General features: G+C 40.0%; 1 protein-coding gene across 3 annotated transcripts in view; it reads left to right on the top strand.

Annotated features, from left to right (window-relative positions):
* The first annotated feature begins 597 nt into the window (after window positions 1-597).
* The window catches only part of UBE2W (ubiquitin conjugating enzyme E2 W), a 223,414-nt gene continuing 204,722 nt past the window's right edge, over window positions 598-19,289 (top strand). For all 3 annotated transcript variants that reach the window (XM_069220361.1, XM_069220362.1, XM_069220363.1), the window contains exon 1: window positions 598-701. In XM_069220361.1, the coding sequence (XP_069076462.1) occupies window positions 687-701 (15 nt within the window). In that variant the 5' untranslated portion in view covers window positions 598-686. The remainder of the gene's footprint in view (window positions 702-19,289) is intronic.

Genomic DNA, 19,289 nt, shown 5'->3' with positions numbered 1-19,289 from the left:
TTTTTACCTCAAATGTTAATGCTTTGTTTTCACTTCCTTGTGCATGAAGACAGAGTGAGGGTGGCTGGTAGAAACCATTTGACAGCTAGGCTGGCTCGTTGTAGGCTCAAGGTTTTAACAAGACAAGTGTTTTAAATTAAAATATAGAAGCACAGGTACTCACAGTTTAAAGTATCTGTTTGCTCCTGAGAAGTGCCAGTGCGCTTCCATTAAATGTATTGTCACCGTCCTGAGAAGTGCAGTTACTCTCCCTTACAATTAAAGAACTGCAGGTACTCGTTACTGGACAGTACCTGCCCATTTAAAGCACTGAACAAGACCTCAAACTAAGCTAGAGGAAGGATTTAATGCACAACACAGCACTATGGTTGGATCTCAAAGGAGCGCAGATCCCCTTAATAGAACCGCGCCGTCGCTCCAACAAAACTGCTTCCGTCCACAAGCATTTCCGTGGTTTCACTTTCGCACCGCGCTCCTTCCTCCATAAACACACCCGGAATGCAGGGACAGCTGACTGCGTAACAACAACTTGCTTACTGAAATGGGTGGTTAATTTACAAGGTGGGCGCATGCGCATTCCCCTCCAGGTACGTGCTTCCCACGTGACTGATGCGCCGTCGCTAGGCCGTTTCCTGTGATGGAAGCAGCGGCTGCCGCAGAGTGCGGGGGAGGGCGGGGATTCCATCATGGCGTCAATGCAGGTGAGGGGTGCGCCGCTTATCCTAATCTTTCCTGTAGGAGAGGTATACTCATGGCCTTCAGTGGCCGAGACCTGACATCGTAGCAGTGGCAGCTGCCCAGACTCTGAGCTATCAGCAGTCACGGAAAGAGTTTGTTGTCTTTGTGGTGGTATCGTCCCAGTAGACTTTTAGGGGGCATACTAGTGGGACAGCTTAGGGCTCCTTGCCTACCAAAAAGCAGTTTCATCTTTGGAGGGTTTAGCACGGGGTACAGCGTCCCATCGGTTGTTGATGTTTAATTATGCTGTTAAATTTGGATGCGAGTGGTGTCAGTTGATACTTGCATGCGGGCAGGTGTACGGACACTCAAGTGCCGTGTGCAGGTATAATGACGAGTGGCAGGTTGCGTTTGAGACGGAAATGTTAACAGTTGTTGGGGTGGTGCTGTATGCTTGTTCGGAGGTTATGTGTCTATAACGACAGGTGTTGTGTTGCATTTTCTGCTGTTGTCTTTTGTTTACTTCCAGTGATCATCGCTCACACATTTGGAATTGCAGAATCCGGAGGTCTGTGAGCCCCCTTATTAGAAGCACCCTTCCTCACTTTGAATTAAACTATCCGTTTGAGTCCCAGACCTAGCGAGATCGCTTGTGCTTATGACCGGCCCAGCAACTGCTTCCGCTCACTCCTTCCTTCCTTCCTTTGTCATGGGATTCTTGCGGTATCGTTCCCCCCCACAGCTCTACCTTCCTTCTGGGTGGCTATCTAAGGACTTTTAATGAAAAATGGGCTTATACGTAGGCTTCACGATCCTTTGCAACCTCTTGTAGTTCTGTCAAGGGTATTATATTGAACTCGCTGATTTAGCCACCCTCTGGTTTTAATAAACAATAAATACGATATCTGTATACAGGAGAGAATTGTGGGTGCCATTCGTCCCGTAACCGTTAACCAGACAGTGACAGTCTCTACCAATGCATGTCAGTGCTACGAATACCCTAGCTGGACCAAAACATAACAAAGCGCTTTGTATTTATGATTTTGTTTAGATTTCTCCTAACCGGGGAGTGCTTAGAATGTTCTTTTTTTAAGTTCTCATTAGGATTGCGTGTGCGATATATAACTATCATTTGCAATGCAATGGGTCTCGCGTTTGCTGAGTTAGAGCTGTTAGAGCTATTAGCGTTGTAAATTTCTATCTGGACTTTTCTTGCCACACAAACTGAAAATAAAAAGTACAACAGTTGACAAAACCGAGCCGATTCAAAGCGTCACAGCCACCATGAGCGCGAAGGAGACACGCAAGGAAAAGAAGTTCGCTCACAGTCAAAGTTATTGGCAAAAGTACTTTTCTCCATGTAACATGGTCGATAGATAGCCAAGGCGGTAACAAAACCGCCCCGGGGGGACAAACTTAAAGCATTTACCTATGGTAACAAAGGATTTTTGAAAGGCAAGCCCATGAACCAGTGATAATGGTGGGTGTGATTAAAAGCTCAATCTAAAAAATAAAAAATAAAAAAAAAGAATAAATGTCAGTGGAATGAGGCAGGTTTAGTGTCTGGGTTAGAGTGTTTATCAATCTAAATAGTTTTAGTATGGAATCCTAATACAACTTAAAATACTTGATTGTACTTTGGTGCTACATATAATCTTGAGAAAATTTGTTAATGTTAGATTTTTATATTTAAGGCCTCGTCGTTATTAGTAAGCACTGTATAAATAGGAAAGGAAATACTTTTTTGCATGTGTTAATGATTGATTTTAAAAACTTACCTCAGGAGCAAACGAATATTACACATCAACTGTGTGCGTTTATATGCAGAGATTTATGGAGTAGTAACTTAGCTTCAAAACAACACTGTTGCAGAATATATGGAGGTGCACAGTGATGGCAAGTAAGTCTTGCTTGCACATTTTCTGTATTATTCAGCATCTCTTAAGCCCTACTTAGATCTTGCCTGCGGACAGCACATGCTGTTTCTGCAAGGGGTATTGTTTACAAGAAGGGGTTTAGAACCCGCCCATTGCTTGCCATTTGTTGGTTTCATTGTCGCACTTATTTGCTGCCTCCTAACTGGCCAGTGCTTGCCAATGTCACTTCCTGTTCTTTGGAGCACGGACCAAATACTGATTGATTTGTGTGCTTCAACTGTCAGTCCACTGCTTGCACTGTGATTCAGGTACTATTTAATTTATTCTTCTATTTATTCTTCCTGCATTGCTTTTGGCTGCTTCCCACCTGACTTCACCCTAATTTTTAAGGGTAGGGGGATGAAAAAACATCCAATTTGATTAGTACTTATGATGTGTTATTAACAAAATGTTCCAAATATATTCAGTTAGAGCAACTCAACATCACAATGAGTGATAGATTTTTACAAGTTTGCCTTCGTGTTTCAAAGACAAGTGAGGTGGTCCAGCATATGCTAAAAAAATCTGTGCTTTGACTCTGTGAATGTGGTTAAAGAAACCATGATGTGATTAAATAAATCATGATAGAATGACACTGATTACTCTTGCGGCTAGCAGAAGTGAGTTGGAACTGGTAATGAAATGAGTTTACACTGTTTACAAATTTCATGACACAATTTTGCCCAGCACCACATTTTTTAATAACATAATATATTTAGACTTATTTAAGTTATATGTAGAGTAGGTTTAGCTTATTTTTGCTTGGGAATTTAAAAGTATCCTGATCATTTGTATTATCACAAATGAATTGTTTCTTTGTAGTCGTCTTGCTAAGAGACTTAGAGTATCTCCCTTTCAAGGATGGATTCTGGCTCCCTGTGAGCCCTGAGTTGGTGACACACAAGCCTTAAGAGTTGTCCGTCTTATTTGTCAGTGGCTTGTGCCCAGGTGGTCAATATGTAACTGTCTGCAAGTTGAATTTGTTTCTTGTTCCTGTGAGGGGAGGGTGCTGCATTGTACCCCCCACGTTAAAGGGTTGTTATGTTTTTTCCCCGTGTTGTTATGTTTTTTTCCCGTGTTGTTTTGTCTGATGTGCACCTCTCCGGGGAGTTCTGATAATTAAATTGTGTAGTGCACAGAAATGTCTTTTGGTGGTGTTTAGTTCATATTATTACATAATAAGGTAGAACAGGAAATGTGAACACCTGAATCAACCTTGCCGGGATTAGACTATTTGACTGTTGCGTTTTGTAGCCTGACACAATAGGCAAGAAGCACTTTGAATGAGGAGATTTGTTGTTTCGGTTTTCAGCTTAAATACAGACTTACAAGTAACAGTATTGGAGGACTGTGTGCCTTAAACAAAAAAGAAAGAAAAAGAAATACATGTACCTACCCCCCATCAGCAAAGTAAGGTTTCATGCGCAAGTACATACAGTATTTGTGACAGCCAGATTTCTGCAGCTGTCACTTATCTCCATGTGCTATTTTATATTAAAAAAAAAGATTAATCTGACCATCTGTAATGTAGCTGGTGCTCAGACTGCTTCAGGTCCACTAGGCCAGGGTCACACTATATAAAACTTCAGAAATATATATTTTACATATATACGTAGAGAATGCATCTCTGTTTCTCCATGATTTACTTATATTTTGTGGACATTTGGGGTGCTAGGAACTTTTTTTTTTAACCCTTTCACTGCTAAACCCACCTCCTCCCCCCACAAATGTTAATTCATTTCTTGGGGTAGTTCGCGCTTAGGCCTCCATAACATTTTGTCCACATAAAGTATCCACACCAAATCTGTTCTTTTCTCCTCCCCAGAGTTTCTGGATTCCCCTGAAGGGGACAGAGAAAATAGCCTAAGTACAGTTAAAATATGGGTTTTTGGGTAACAATGGATGAAAAGTGCTGCAGAAGAAAGCGTCTGTTCTTTTCCCTGCAAGTGACATCAACCAAGGGGTTTTTAATGCTAAAATCGTGATCTTCCCAGCTTTCAGGAACAGGCATACTTGAATGCGAAAACCACATTTTTCAACACAATATAGGCATTTTACTGGGACATAGACCATTTTTCCTATTTTTTGTGTTTTCAACCTCCTTCCGGTTAGTGGTAGAAATGGGTGTGAAACCAATGTTAAATCCCTGAAAGCTATACATGTCTGAAAAGTAGACACAATTCTGAATTCTGCAAGCAAGGGGTCATTTGTGTAGATCCTTCAAGGTTTTCCCATAGAAAGTAGCAGTTGAAATAATAGAGTTGATAGAAACAGGCACCTGTGTCTGTGTCTGTGTTTTTATCCATAGCCTTTTCTAACTATGGCAAAATGTCAAACGTAATATACAGTTACGTCATCAGAACCCTTCTGGTTGTGGGGATATATAAGGCTTGTAGGTTCACCTAGAACCCGAGGTACCCAGAGCCAGTAACTGAGCTGCACCTTGCAATGGTTTTTCATTGTGTACCGGATATACAATTCATTTGGTAAAATATAGAGAGTGAAAAATAGGTGTCAAGTAAACCTATGTATTTCTAAAATGGGCACAAAATATGGAGTTTAGAAGCAGTGGTTATTTGCATTTGTCTGAATTTGCGGATGTCCATAGTATCATGTCAATTAAATGGCATTTCTCAAAATGACTTCCTTCTTAGACACTGTCTTACATTTGGAAGGTGCAACTTCGCAGAAAGACAATTGGTAGTAACACTTGTTCTACTATTCTATGTACCCCCAAGTCATCCAATAAAAATGGTACCTCACTTGTGTGGGTAGGCCTAGTGCTCATGACAGAAAATGGCCCAAAATGCAACATGGACATTCACATTTTCCCACTGAAAACTGACCCCTGTGTTTTTCAATGTTACTGAGCTGTGGATTTCGGAATCTAGTTCAGCCAGCTCCTAGGGAAAACTAGGAAACCTGTACATTTTTAAAAACTAGACACTTAAGGAAATTCACGAAGGGATGACTTGTGTGGCTCTTACCAGGTTCTGTTACTCAGAATCCCATGCGAACCTAAAAATTTGTCTAAAAAACAATTTTTCTTCACATTTCTGTGATGGAAAGTTCTGGAACCTGAGGGGAGCCACAAACATCCTTTCACATAGCATTTCCCCATGTCTCCCAATAAAAATGTTTTCTCACTTGAGCCCATGACTGGAAACGGCTCAGAACACAACATGGACACATCACATTTCTCCACTGAAAACTGACTTTATTTTTTATTTTTTGCAAGGTGGGTAGCTGTGATTTTGGGGCCATAGCGCAGCTGGCACCAAGTGAATCATAGCAAACATGTACACTCCTGAAAACTAGATACTTATGGTAATCCAGAATAGGGTGACTTGCGTGGCTCTCACCAGGTTATGTCAATCAGAAGTGGGGCAGTGTTGGGTGGTAGGAAGTTTGTGGATTCCTGCAAATTCCTCAAGTTTCCTTCACATAAATGTGATGGAAATGTGTGTTTTCATCAACACTTGAGGTTTTTAGGGCATTGTGGGTAAGAAAATGGTGTGGGATGGATGCGAAGCACACCGACCTGGACTCCCCTGATGTTTCGTTTTCAGAACTGTTTGAGTCTGGTAGGTTTTTCTAGGTGGCAGCCTACCAAAGCCCAAAAAGTGCAGCTGTTCACCATTGCAAGTGGAATGATACTGGGAGTTAGCCAAACTCTCCTGGCCCACTTATAAAAACAACACCCAAAAGAATCATATACCCTCTTGCTTCCCATTGGGATGATCTGCTTTAGCCCACAGGAGGGCAGGAAGACTTTCCTCATTTTTGAGGGGATGAGGGCATGGCCCTGTGGGCAGCCCCTACCCTACCAAAAAAAGTAATCCCTGGTATCTACTGGGCTTTCTTTCCCCCACGGGGGGAGGGCCGATGGGGATATTTGACCCCATACCCTCCCTGGGGGGGAGAAAGACTATTTTACCACCCCTTTTTTTTTTGGGTGGTGGAGGGGGGAGCTTGGCCATGCTGGGCACACCCCACTGATACAAATATCTGCCCACCTCCACCCCCCCCCCCCCCCAAGGGGCCAGATGTGGGTAATTGGCCCCATCTGCTCCTCTGAGGGGTAGAAATACTGTTTTTTGGAGGGTGGGACAGGGCATGGCCATGTTGGGCAGGCCCCATCCTTACAAATAAAAAACAATCTAATTCCTGGTGCCAAGTGGTTTTCTGCCCCCTCCCCCCTTGAAAATAGCCAAAATAATCACCCCATAATGGAGAGTGGCTCTTGCCCAAGGGGCCACTACCAAACATATGTTTTTTATATCCCTGCTGTCTAGTGGTCTTTTGCTCCCCGGGGGCAGATTGGCCTACAAGTATGGCCAATCTGCCCTTGGGCGGACAGACAGGAGTGGTGGGGGGAGGGGGCAGAAGAAGGCCAACATGAATTCCCAAATATTGGGAGCAGCCCTTGCCAACAATCCCTGGTGTTTAGTGGGGTATATCCCTGCTTGCGAATCGCCCTCCTTGTGTAATCCCCTAGTAGGGATCCACTTGGGACAGAGACCACTGGAAAGGGGAAGTTCTCCCCTTTTAAGCAATACCTCTCCCATGTGTCTCGGTGCTTGTGTGGAGGGGTGGGGGTTGAGCTAGCCCAGTGAGCACCAAAGCAGTGCCGATCAGAACATTTCACTTTCACTTTCAATGTAATGATATGTACATTGAGCGCAATAATTATTAAATTGAAACACAAAAAATGCCTCTGGCTTTTCCCCAGCTTCTGAAGCAAAAAAAATGAATTTCCTTGATTTGGTGGTCATGTGTTGAGGATGGAACAGTTGCATCCTCAGCGCACGAGCACCGATGCTGAGAACGGAACTGTTCCATCCTCTGCACCGAACCCGTTAAAGGAGACCCTGAATTACATCAATTTCGTGGTGATCATGCCTTGTTACGGTCATCTTTCCTATAGCAGTAGCTCATTATTAGGTCTCACCTGCTGACAGCAAATGTGCTGTCTCAGCAATGAGACTTATTTACAGTTCGCTGCCGCCTAATTTGCCAGCCCTTGCCAGTGTCCTTTCCTGTTCTTTTGTTTGGAGCATGGACCAAGTACTGATTGATTCTGATGGATTACTGTCCTTCTGCTGTCCATCCACTGCTTATGCTGTGATTCAGTTATTCTTTCCCTTCTTCTTCCTGTGTTGCTTCCTCGTCCTCGCTTCCTCCTCCTCTTCGTTTGCACCCTCCTACCCTGCTTTTTGCCCTTTTTACTAGCTACTGTAATTTGTGTTGTGTTCACAGTTTTATATAGCCCGCTTTAAGCCAGCAGAAAGATAAAATTAACCCAGCACACTTTCTCGTAGCTTGAAACTCTTGTTGGTTTGTTCAGTGCTCAAGTTCGGGCATCCGAGTAAACCGCCTGGCAAAAATAAACATATCCTCTCAGCTTGAGAGGTGGTTTAGACATGCACATTTTTCGTAGCAGTGCATTGGCTTGCGGTACCTTTATACTTTAGCAGCGTAAAGGGCCTTCTTTGTTTTGAAGGATGCCACTAATATTCTTTGCATTTGGCAGAGTCCGTTATATTAAATGCCAAGATGTTTAGATTTGATTTCAGTTCACAGTTAGTATTGTCCAGATCGTGAAAAGTATTATTCGAGCGTTCATTTTGCTTGTTACGATGTATACAAATTAATTCTACTTATTTGTCCTTTTTGCTTAAATAACCGACCGCTGTTTCCGAGTTTAAACCAGTCACAATTGACCCTTTATTTTTATTACTAAAAGTGGAGTTTCATTCAGCAAAAATAAAAAGTGGCAAAGCCAGTAGTTCTTGCCTATGCAGGAGCTGTTGGGTATTTTAGCCTTATTGCATGGCAGCACAGTGATGTAGCCAGCGCTGACCACATAATAGGCTTTTATTTTCTTTACCTTCAGCCATACTGTACAACTGTGTTGCTGTACAACACGGTTAAAACATATTGTCAAAACCAACAACTCTCTCATAGGTGAGACCTATTGGCTTTGCCAATGTTTGTTAATCTGTCTGTTTCTCTTACTAGGTATGTGTCCATTGCAGCACATTGTAAAACCATGTTGTCTCCTAATGCGTATGCGCTTATTGTAGGACTGTCACATGCTATTGCTGTCTTTTTCAGAAACTGAAAAGATATGATTTACTACCTTTGCTTAAGATTTTCTATGACTACTTCTAAATTACCTTTGAGTACCAAAACCTCAGCCTAACTTCTACTGAATTGTAGAATTCTTCCTCTGTTGCATCTTGATGCCTACATAAATTCTGTTGATTTAATAAATATGCTTCTCAGTTTCGTGTAATTTTTGCATTTCTTCAGTTTTCGTTAAACCAGTATCTGCTGCAGGATTGTTTCCTGTGGTCACCGAGAAGCTAGATGATTGTAAAAAATATTTGACATCGTTTTAGTGGCTTTTTCTTCAAATTATTTTTCTTTTATCATATTAGAAGTTATTGATTCAGCAGTCTTGTCTGTAAGGTATCACAAAAGATCAGTAAAAATCACGATTCAATTTTATTATAGGTTGATCATTTCCTCCTGTATCTGTGTCCTCATTTTAAATGGTCAAACTTAATTGTGACCTTGTTTTGTTGCTTCTCGTTTACTCAATATCCAACCCTGTCCCTCTACAAAAGTCACTTAGCAGGTTTATTAGTGCGGTAGAAACCATGCATGCACACTGATGACATGAAATGTTCTACCGCAAATGTAACTTTCATTTTCATTTTGAATATCTCTTGTACAGTAGTTTTTGGCAATGGTTTAAAAAGTAAATGATCAATCTATTTTAGCTATTGAAGATAAGCAAATGGTGTTTGCATTTACACTATACCCTTCTTTAATTTTTTGATATAGAAGCCATGTTTTCCGCTCAAACCTTTTGGTTGTATTTATTGATGAGTGATTTCTGCACTTACATACAAAAAGGTTTTGGACAATATATTTTTTTCTGCTGTGAATACTGATCATTTTTTGTCTCTCCTAGCTTTGGTATTATTCAGTTTTGTTACCACAATGAAGGTTAGCATTTCAGTTCAGTCATTGAAAAACATGTCAGACAGATAGTTTTGAGCACTATTGAGAATCCGTTTCTGGTCAAAGAAAGATCTTTGCATAGCTTGCTGTTTGTGCCATAACACTTTATATATTGATCTGTCAAACAGAATGGGCTTTGCCTTTTTTTGTGGCAGGTAGGTACTAGTCAAAATAGCAGCTCTGTATGACCAGTACCCTTACTGGTCTTTTGGCGCAGGTCTTGCAGATAGCAGCTTATCAATTGGACAAGGCAGAGTTTTGTTTTCCCCTGAATAAGAGGATCAGACTTTTTTCATTAGAAGAGGGGAGTGTTCCGACAAGTCATGACCTGAACAGAAAAAAAATCTCCTTTTCTGTACGTTAATTAAATACGTGGTCTGTCCTCTAGTTTGTGTTAGCTTCTAGTCTCCCTGGATGGAGGATAGACAAGGATCTTGCTATCCAAATAGGAGACTGGCAACCCTTGAAAGCATAATAATACCACGTGTCTCAGCTTAAAGTAAATCCTGTCTTTCACTTGTAGCCATTTCATAGATTTTCTTTTGCCTGTCTAGATGTGGGTCCTCTTTCAAAACTCAACGATTAGACAGATTGATGCATTCTGTGTCTCCCAAAAATAGTTCAACTTTGAATCATTTAAGCAATCGTTTAATGCATTGCAGTAATACAGAGGTGCTTTCACAACTGGGACAGCCCGTGACTTAACATAAGTTGACAGTCTTGGTCTGTTCATCTCTATGAAGAAGCTGCTCATCACCACCCGGGACTGGTGATCAAGGAACCCTTTGGTCTAAAAAAAACTACACCCAAATTGTTAAGTTTTCTTGATGGACTGTGATGTGTTGATCAAAGAGGTATGGAACTGTGAGGTCTCTTGGGCAATGTCTTGTCTCAGTTATAACCTCAGTCTTGGAACTGTTGAGTTCTTAGTCATCCAGTATTTAACTTCCTAACTATGTTTTGAAGAGTAAGGTTGGAACTAGAGTTGTATATGTCTGGGTATTGTCTGCATAGGATTTAAAGGCTACATCGGCCTCCTAAGGGGTTTAAATAGTGGTCTCTGATATATGTTAAACATCTAAGGAAAGAAGAAATACCTTTGGGAATCCCTAGCGCATGGAGATAAATCATTAGGAGAAATGGCCTACATGGGTGTGCACTTTAATAAAATATCTGATTGTCAATGGGACACGTTGGTTCATAAATCTACTTGTCCATTTAGTGACATGTAGTGCAGCAACAAATTATGACAGCAACCTCATCATATAAGAGCTCTGATAATAATAGCTTCTCTGCTTATGCCAGGGCTGAAACTATAGTAGGGCTTAAATACTAGCAATTTCCTTATTTTGCCACCTTTCCACAGATTGGAATACTGAGGCTAGATGTAGCAGTAAGCAATAGTTCCAGGGTTAGAATGTCCTTTTGAGTGTGTGCACACCTACTAACTTACATGTTTTAATGTTTTTCACCTGCTCTTCTCTAATCATTTCCCATACTGAGAAATGTACTACTGACAAGAGCAGAAGCAAAACTTCTTCCTGGGTTGGGGAAAAAAAGTGGTTAAACAAAAATTAACTTGTAAACGCTCAACAGATTTTCCCATGAGCAAATTTACATATGCATATTTGTGTGTGCTAAAATACAGTTCACAAATAATTTCTAGGAGTAAGATTTTCCAGTCTATAGATTCTTGTGAATTCATGAAAAACATAAAGCTCATTAATGCAAGGACAAGTACAGCTGGTATACACTAACCTTCCATTATGAATAGTTTTTGGAAATTCTAGCATGCGTTTACACATTTTATTAAATTATGTTTGAAAGAAATGGTAGTTTAGTAAAACCTTTTTTTTCCTTAGTTGCATTTTTTTGTGAACATTTTATTTCAAAAGCAAAGAATCATCACTCACTTTCAAGCTTCTGCAAATATTTGCATCTAATCAGGGAGCATTCTGGGAACCTTATACATAGTTTCATATTTGTTAAACATTGCAAATGTGAGTACGCTTTTTTTTTTTTTTTTTTTACTGGAACCTCTGTCAGTAGAGCAGTCCGAGCTTACAATATTTATTTAGAGTGCTCCCCTAATAAAGGCTTTGAATTAATGAAACATTAATACAATTTCAAACCGCATTAACATGTGGCTACAAATATTACCTCAACTGCATGCAATTCCGTTCCCTGCTCCATAATGTTGAATTGCAAACTTGCATCAAATGGGTTTGTGCTGCAGGGCTTTCTTGCCCCAAGGACATAATAAACCTGAAAATGTGTTATCCTTGACCCCAAACAATATGTCCTGGGGGTCCGCCTATAGGAAAACACACCTCTAGGCCTAGTTTGACCCTCTCTCACCTTCCATTAAAGTAAAAGCGACTGAAACTAAGCGTGCACATTAGTATTGTGTGCCTCTAAGGCTACCATTTTATGTAGGCCATTATGATCAATGGTATCCAAGGCAAAAGAGAGATCCAGCAACCAGGCTTCCCTGCACATCCACAATCCTAAAGACAACTTCTCTAAAGGCCTTTCTCAGTTCCGAGCCATGATTGATACCCCAGTTGTACGAGAGGATACCCCAGTTGTGCGAGAGAAAACATAGATGGTTTTCAAGAAAATCTTTTTGGTCCACCACATTCTCCAGTTGCTTAGTTGGGGACAGTGGGTAAGAGATGGGCTTAAGTTGTACATAGTATGTGGAGCTAGTATAGGTTTTTTTCAGGCAAACAACTATGCCTCTTCTAAATTATGGAAAAACCAAACCCTGGACAGATAAATAATGATTTCGTTTAACAGGGAGTGAAGAAGGATGAAAGTTTTCACGGAAGCCATGCTGATGCAAGGTCATCGAGACTGTCATTTGTTCCTTTGACATAGAACACAGAAGGCCACCTTATCTAGTAAGAATGTCCATGACGAATATGTGGATTAGAGAATTCATTTTATTCAAACTTTTTTTTTTTTTAGTGTACATATTAAAGGCAGTCTAAATACCTATATTAGCTGCAGGAAAACAAGTCAGACTGATTTCTAGCCCCTCTACTTGCACTGCACACAACACTCGCTTTGTATGTACAGTGATCATGCTGGTATAGAACCAGGACTGTTTTTAATGTAAATAAATGTATATATATGCATCTTGCTACCTCCTTGTTTTGTTTGTATTCTCATAGTTGACAATCTCTTGCCCTAATCTTGAATACACGTTAGTAACTTGAAGTGTTTTAATCTTTCATGAACTCTGTGTGTAGTGTCAAGTGTCTGCACGTTATGTGTAATGATACAACTCTCATGTTCAAGTAGAAAAAAAATAAGTTGACCTTCAGCTTTGCGCTAAGGGCTTCAGACCATTATTTCTTATTGGTGCTTTTCAGTTTTGCATGATTATTTCTTCAAAGTATCGGACTGCACTGACTCAGTTTATGCCCAAATCATTGGTTGTATTTAACCCATCATGATCATATTGTGATTGATATTTGAAAGCTTCTCTTGTGTATTGAGTGCTCTCACTTCCTCATTATCAGTGTTTCTTCATCTTCTATTAGTGCTGGATATAGTCTAGAAAAAGGCTAATTGGGAGGTCGATCGGTAAGTGTATTTGAATGCATCTACTATAACTTTGCCTGCTGATTTGTGAAGCTAGCCCAGTTGTGTTTCCTGATTAGAGAGCCTCAGTGCTGTTGGATAGGCTGTTCCCATTAGCTCTATGTATGAATATGGTATTGCTATAGGGTGTTCCTAGCCAAAATGCAGTAGAGGGCTGTGCAGCATCAAAGACACACATAAAGTCAACAAGTGATATTTAATGCATTGTCATGTAGTGTTTTTTAGAGTGGAGTCTTCAACTTTTTCCTTAATTGGAACAGTGCTCAGACAGAACTGATAGCTGCAGGGATATTGTTCCTGATCGTAGGTGCGTAGATAGGAAAGGCCTGCTGTCTAGTTGTTTTCGTTTTTAATTTTTTTTAAACTTATTTTTCATAACAAATTAGTTTTTTTTTTACTTCTGAAATGGACTAACTTACATCCTGGAACGCTAACCAAAGAAATGTTTTTTTTAAGAAAGTATTTTATTGATTTTTCAAACTGTACCACATACAATGAATACCCCTTCTTTACCCCCATTCCCAAACCCCTCCCGTCTCACCCACCAACGTTTTTACAATGTTTAGTCTGCAGTCTTGTAGTGTCAGTGAGCTTGTCTGCAAAATATGAGGGGGTGCTGGTCATGATGGCTTTGTAAATGTTGCAGCTGTTTTTGAAGATGCTGCAGGTGTGCAAGGGGAGTTCCATCTTGATTGAGGCTGATGTGTTCATGTTTCCTCAAGGCCTGGATAAGGCATGCTAGAGCTTGGAGGGTGCCCTTAAGGGGTACCAGTGTTGAATCATGAACTAGGACGTTACTATCATCCAGATGGGAAAGATCAAGGGCCTGAAGAGAACTTCTTTTTTTCTTTTGGGCAGTGTATTACTTGAGGGTGACATTGATGTCTAGGGTGAATCCAAGTGACTTGGCATTTAATGAAAGGTGTGGTTCGAACTTGTCAAGGTTCATGTCATTGTGTCAGGATTGGTCATTTTCTTGTCCTTGAAAAGTAACAAATTCTATATTGGTTGGATTGAGTGTCATAACAGTGGCAGACTTCAGGTCTGGATGATGTGCATGCAGTGTTTGAGGTTTTGGGCTTATGAAGCAGGAGAGACTTTTAAGCTGAGTTGTGTATCACTGACATGTTTGTTAGTCGTGATGGTGTTTTCTGTGAGTAGAGTACAAAGTAGGTCTATGCAGAGGTTGAAGATGAAAGAAGACAGTATAGAACCCTAGGCAACTTTGCAGGTCAAACGGATCTGTTGGGACTTGGAGGTGCTCTTGTGAAGAAACAGGTGGTGATTGGAAAGGAACGAGGAGATCCAGCAAAGGACATTACCAGTGAAACCTATTCAGGACTCTAGGATGGTCATGAAGGTGGGGTATTTGGCTGTGTCGAAGGCAGCTAAGAGTTCCAGTAATCTCAAGAGGTCAGGGTTGACTTCATCAGTGGTCAAGAGGGCATCCTCTGCAATGTGTAAGGCAGTGTTCTTGCTGTAGCATGGCGTGAAACCAGACTGTTGCACAGAGATGGTTAGTATTTATGTAGCATTTCACATGAACGCAGGTTTTTATTTTTTTCTTCAATGATCTTGCTGATAAATGGGTGATTGATGGGCCGGTAGTCGGCGAGATCATCAGGATGTAGAGTCAGTGTCTTCAGGCGTCTTTAGGTGATGGAGGATCTTAAGAGTTTCTTGAATGATGCCATGAGTAAGAGAGACCTTGACAGTGGTGAGTAGGGGTGAGAGGGTGTTGCCGTAGTTACCATTGTTGACGATTCAGGGTAAGTCATCTGTCCAAGAAGGTTTTTGCCTGTAAGGGCTTGCCCTTGAGTGTTTTAATTGGAGTGTTTTCATAACATTATTCATAAATACTTTATTCTGTCAGCCTTACCAAACACAGGCTATACAACATACAAGACCTAATAAAACATGGAACATTTGGCTAAATATCAAGAATAATTACATGCTAAAAATGTTTTTGAAATGTTTAAAAGAAATCCCACTGGCAGAAGAGCCCACTCATAATTATGAGACGACCAGTAATAAAGTGCTAGTGCATGTCTGTGCAATGACAGCAACCGGCTGAAGTTCCATCTGGTTTATAAAAATAAAATAAAAAAAAAGACTCAATTAAAACATTTTGTAAAAATCTTCCAAAAACAAATGCTAAAGGGCTCAATGCAACAAAAGTGCATGTGCTGCTTCTTGCAGAGGACTGGTAAAATTTTAAATTACCAATACAGTGCTCACAGTATACATAAATCGTAATATTTTTTGGCAAAAGCAAACAACTAAAACTACCTCACAAACTTCAAACAGTGCAATTGCATGAACAGTTAAAGCAGGTCTTTTTGTCGGGAACCCTGGGTTTCACAATTGACAGTGTCTAGTGATCTAGTTGCTCTCCAAGTCGTTCGTGTGTGTGTATGTATGTATGTATGTATATATATATATATATATATATATATATATATATAAGGATATAAATATTTGTTGTCTTTGTTTTATTTTTCAGATGTATCTAGTATACGTTTATTATAATGAAAACGTCTCCATTTTGCGTTTCTATTAATCTGGATATTAGAATTTGAAAATTGTGTGTTTTTCTTCTTTTTTTTTTTTTTTTTTTTTTTACATGCATTTTTTACATTGGGTGGGGGTGGATATTTCAATTATGGCACATTATATACACTTTAAAAAAAATATATTTTGAATATTAGTTATATTATGGTTTACAAAAATGATACAGATTATGAATTATTTTATTTATATGGATGAATGGCCACTTGGCCGTGAGATATTCATGATTTACAGTATTACATAAAATATTGGTGGAGTTTTTGCAGATCATGATATTAATTTGATTGTGACAAGATTAAAAAGGAAATCATGATGGTAGATTTGATTATCATGATATGTAATGGTAAATAGTCACATTATAGTGGCCTCATTAATTATTTACATTTCCATAGCTCTGAAAAAATTTGTTCATTGAAATTTATCTGATGAAATTGGTAAGAACAAATAACAATGTAAATAATTTTTTGTTTTCTTCTTTATAAGTATTTTTTCAATGTTTATGGAACGGGCATATTTATGTTGTTGGGTGATTGAGCATAATTCTTCAATTGGGCCATGACGAAGACACTTCGTTGTTGAAACGCGTAGCCAAATAAAGAATCAAGATTAAGATGCAGACACGTTGGGTGCGACATCTTTTTGCAGTCTAAAAAGGAGACTGAAAGACTAATCTTATATTTTTTTAAATATATATATATATATATATATATATATATATATATATATATATATATATATATATATATATATATATATATGTAATGTTTTTGTTGTTTAAAGATTAGTTCGGAGTCTGTGCACATACATAAAGGCAGGGGATCCTTACTATGTCTTATACCATGGGAAATAAATTTGGAGAGTAGATGTTCACAGAGATTTTCAAAAAAGTGTTAACGTTGTTTAGAAGATTGCTCATGAAGCTGTGTAACTTGTCACGCTATTCGCTACCATTATTAAATAATAATCAGTTGCTTATTTCAGTGTTAAATCATGATTTATTAGTAATCTACTCTAGCTAATTTATCAGGCCTTTAATATAAGAGCTTGTTAGTATGTGGCCAGTAAAACAACACATTTGCTTCTTTTTGTAATGTCATCTTCACCCCTTGCAGAATTAGCATGAATGCCTGGGTTACTTATTATATCAAATACTTTTTAGGCTATTGTCGCTTGTTTAAAAAAAAAATAAAAAAAATTCTTACACGAAAATGCTCCCGCTTTGGTGGCTCAAGCTTGTTTACACCTAAAAGACTCCATGAACATAACATCCTGGATCGAGGGTATCTGTAGAACTGGGAGGAGGGGAGGGGGAGACCTATAGCTAAACAGTACTTTCATTTCTCTTGCAGACGCGGGTAAGCTATTTGGAGTTTGGCCTTGGGCCCCTTTTAATTTGTGCGACCATGTCTGGATGAACCAGTGGAGTCCCAGGCGTTGTAGGTCCTACTTGATCCAGGGACACAGAGAGGCCTAGTTTCCTGAATTTATGTGGCCCTGAAGTGAGCCAAGCAAATCCACATAGCTAAGTCACGTCCGGACTGGGACTCAGACCTGGATGCCCCTTTGACTGATGGGGAGTGGCAGGAGAACTGGGGCATAGATGCTTGAGACAGCAAGTAATGCTAGGTTTAAATACGTGTAATTCTACTTCTTCCACAGAGCGTATTTGACACCCCAGGGTCTGAGTCGTATTTACTCTGCCCGCACGGCTAATTGTATAAGATGTGAAGGGTCTCTGGCCAGCTTTGCCCACACCATGTGAGACTGCAGGATGTTGCAGTCGTATTGGATGAGGGTTGTGTCCTCAGTCGCCCGGATAACTGGAGTCCGATTGGCCCTGTCCATCAAACATTGGTTGCTAGGCCTCCTGCCTCTCTCTAGGGAAGGATGTCAGATAAGTTATAAACTTGTTCTACTAGCCCTGGTACTCGCCAGGCGCCGGATAGCCATTCACATGGGTATCACCTCTGACCCACGAAAAATGGCAAAAAGACGTATTGGAGTGGGCAATTGTGGAGAGTATGCATCTCTGATGAGTCCGTATGGCTGACTGTGTGGAGAGAGATCTTGGTATATGCAGCGAGATGGTAGACGGTATAGGAGGTGGGCACAGATAATATACAGGAGATTCAGTCACATATCTTTCTGTGGTTTATCGGGCTCCTTGCCCTTCACGCCTCCTGACTGCAACTAGAGCAGATAATAATATATGGCAGACTTTTGCCCCATTGTAGCGAGTGTGCACCTGGCAGAGACAGTGAGATGGTGTGTGCTTTGATATTAAGAGGAATGTAGTGAAGACACTATGCTGTAATGCTGCGGTGATGTTGGACACTGTGTGGACCTCTTCACTATGGCTAGGACTCCAGGCCCACCCCCACTCGACTGATATGCTACGTTTGTTAATCCTGTTGCAGCAAGACTCCCGCTCCCTGACCCTCTTACAGTACTATGGATGCTCAGTTTGAAAACTGAGCATATTGTAATTTATCCTTTTTTACAGTCACTGGAGATACTGGATGTTGCCATTATAGGTTTTGACCTTTTGTCTAAAATGTTAATAAAGACATACTTAAAAATTTTTTTTTTCATCAAACAGCTCAATATGTTCTGTTATTGCAGCCAGAGGAGAGGATTTCTTTAGATACGTTTTGACACAGTATTTTAAAAATATGTGTTGATGTGATCTTTACTATGTCTTGGAACTGCTCTTTTGTTTTGCTAGTGGTCCCACAACGTCTTAAGGAACTATTTCATAACACTAATTTCTGTGCAAGTTCCAAGTGTATGTTCCCTCAGGTATGTCTATAACTTTTTTTTGTACGTACTATTATGAATTAGAACATTGATTACATTGGTATTTAACACAAGTCCAATGCCAACTTGGAAATTGTAACTAGTTCTTTCCAGAAACCATAGGCATTAGAAATTCCCTAATATTTGCAAAACCAAACCATGTTGTTTCTTGTACAGTATCATGCAGAAAAATGAAATCTTTAGTATAGCAAGGTGTAGGGAATAGTGTTCATTCTCTGAATTTGCGTCTGTCGTTCCTCTTACTTCATGTATCAGTGGGTCATAACCTTTTGACTTCTATGGACCTCCATTTCATTATTACTCAAATCCAGGGGCCCCCACTGAATCGTTATTAGCATTCACGGTCATTAATGGAAGCAGGTGACCATGGCTCAAGTAATTTTGAAACCGTACAGAAACAGCCATTCTTCTAATAAATACACACATTCATTTTTTTTTAATTTAATACAAAAACAAATATAAAAAAAATTCCATTTAAATGGGAAGCTTTGGGCTTTTCTGAATCCAACCGAGGCTCGCCATCATTGACACTATATTAGGTTAGGCTAGCCAGTGTCACCTGTGTTAAATGTAGGACCAGTGAAATAGAGGTACAGCGACAGCAAAGAATGTAAAAATAGGTGGCCATAACAGTGAAACACCTTCTTATGCATACATACCAAGGAGCCA

The sequence above is a fragment of the Pleurodeles waltl genome, chromosome 2_2 (genome assembly GCF_031143425.1).
Source record: "Pleurodeles waltl isolate 20211129_DDA chromosome 2_2, aPleWal1.hap1.20221129, whole genome shotgun sequence".
NCBI lineage: Eukaryota > Metazoa > Chordata > Amphibia > Caudata > Salamandridae > Pleurodeles > Pleurodeles waltl.
The sequence above is the reverse complement of the archived record's forward strand: the minus strand, read 5'-3'. Positions and strand labels throughout refer to the sequence as shown.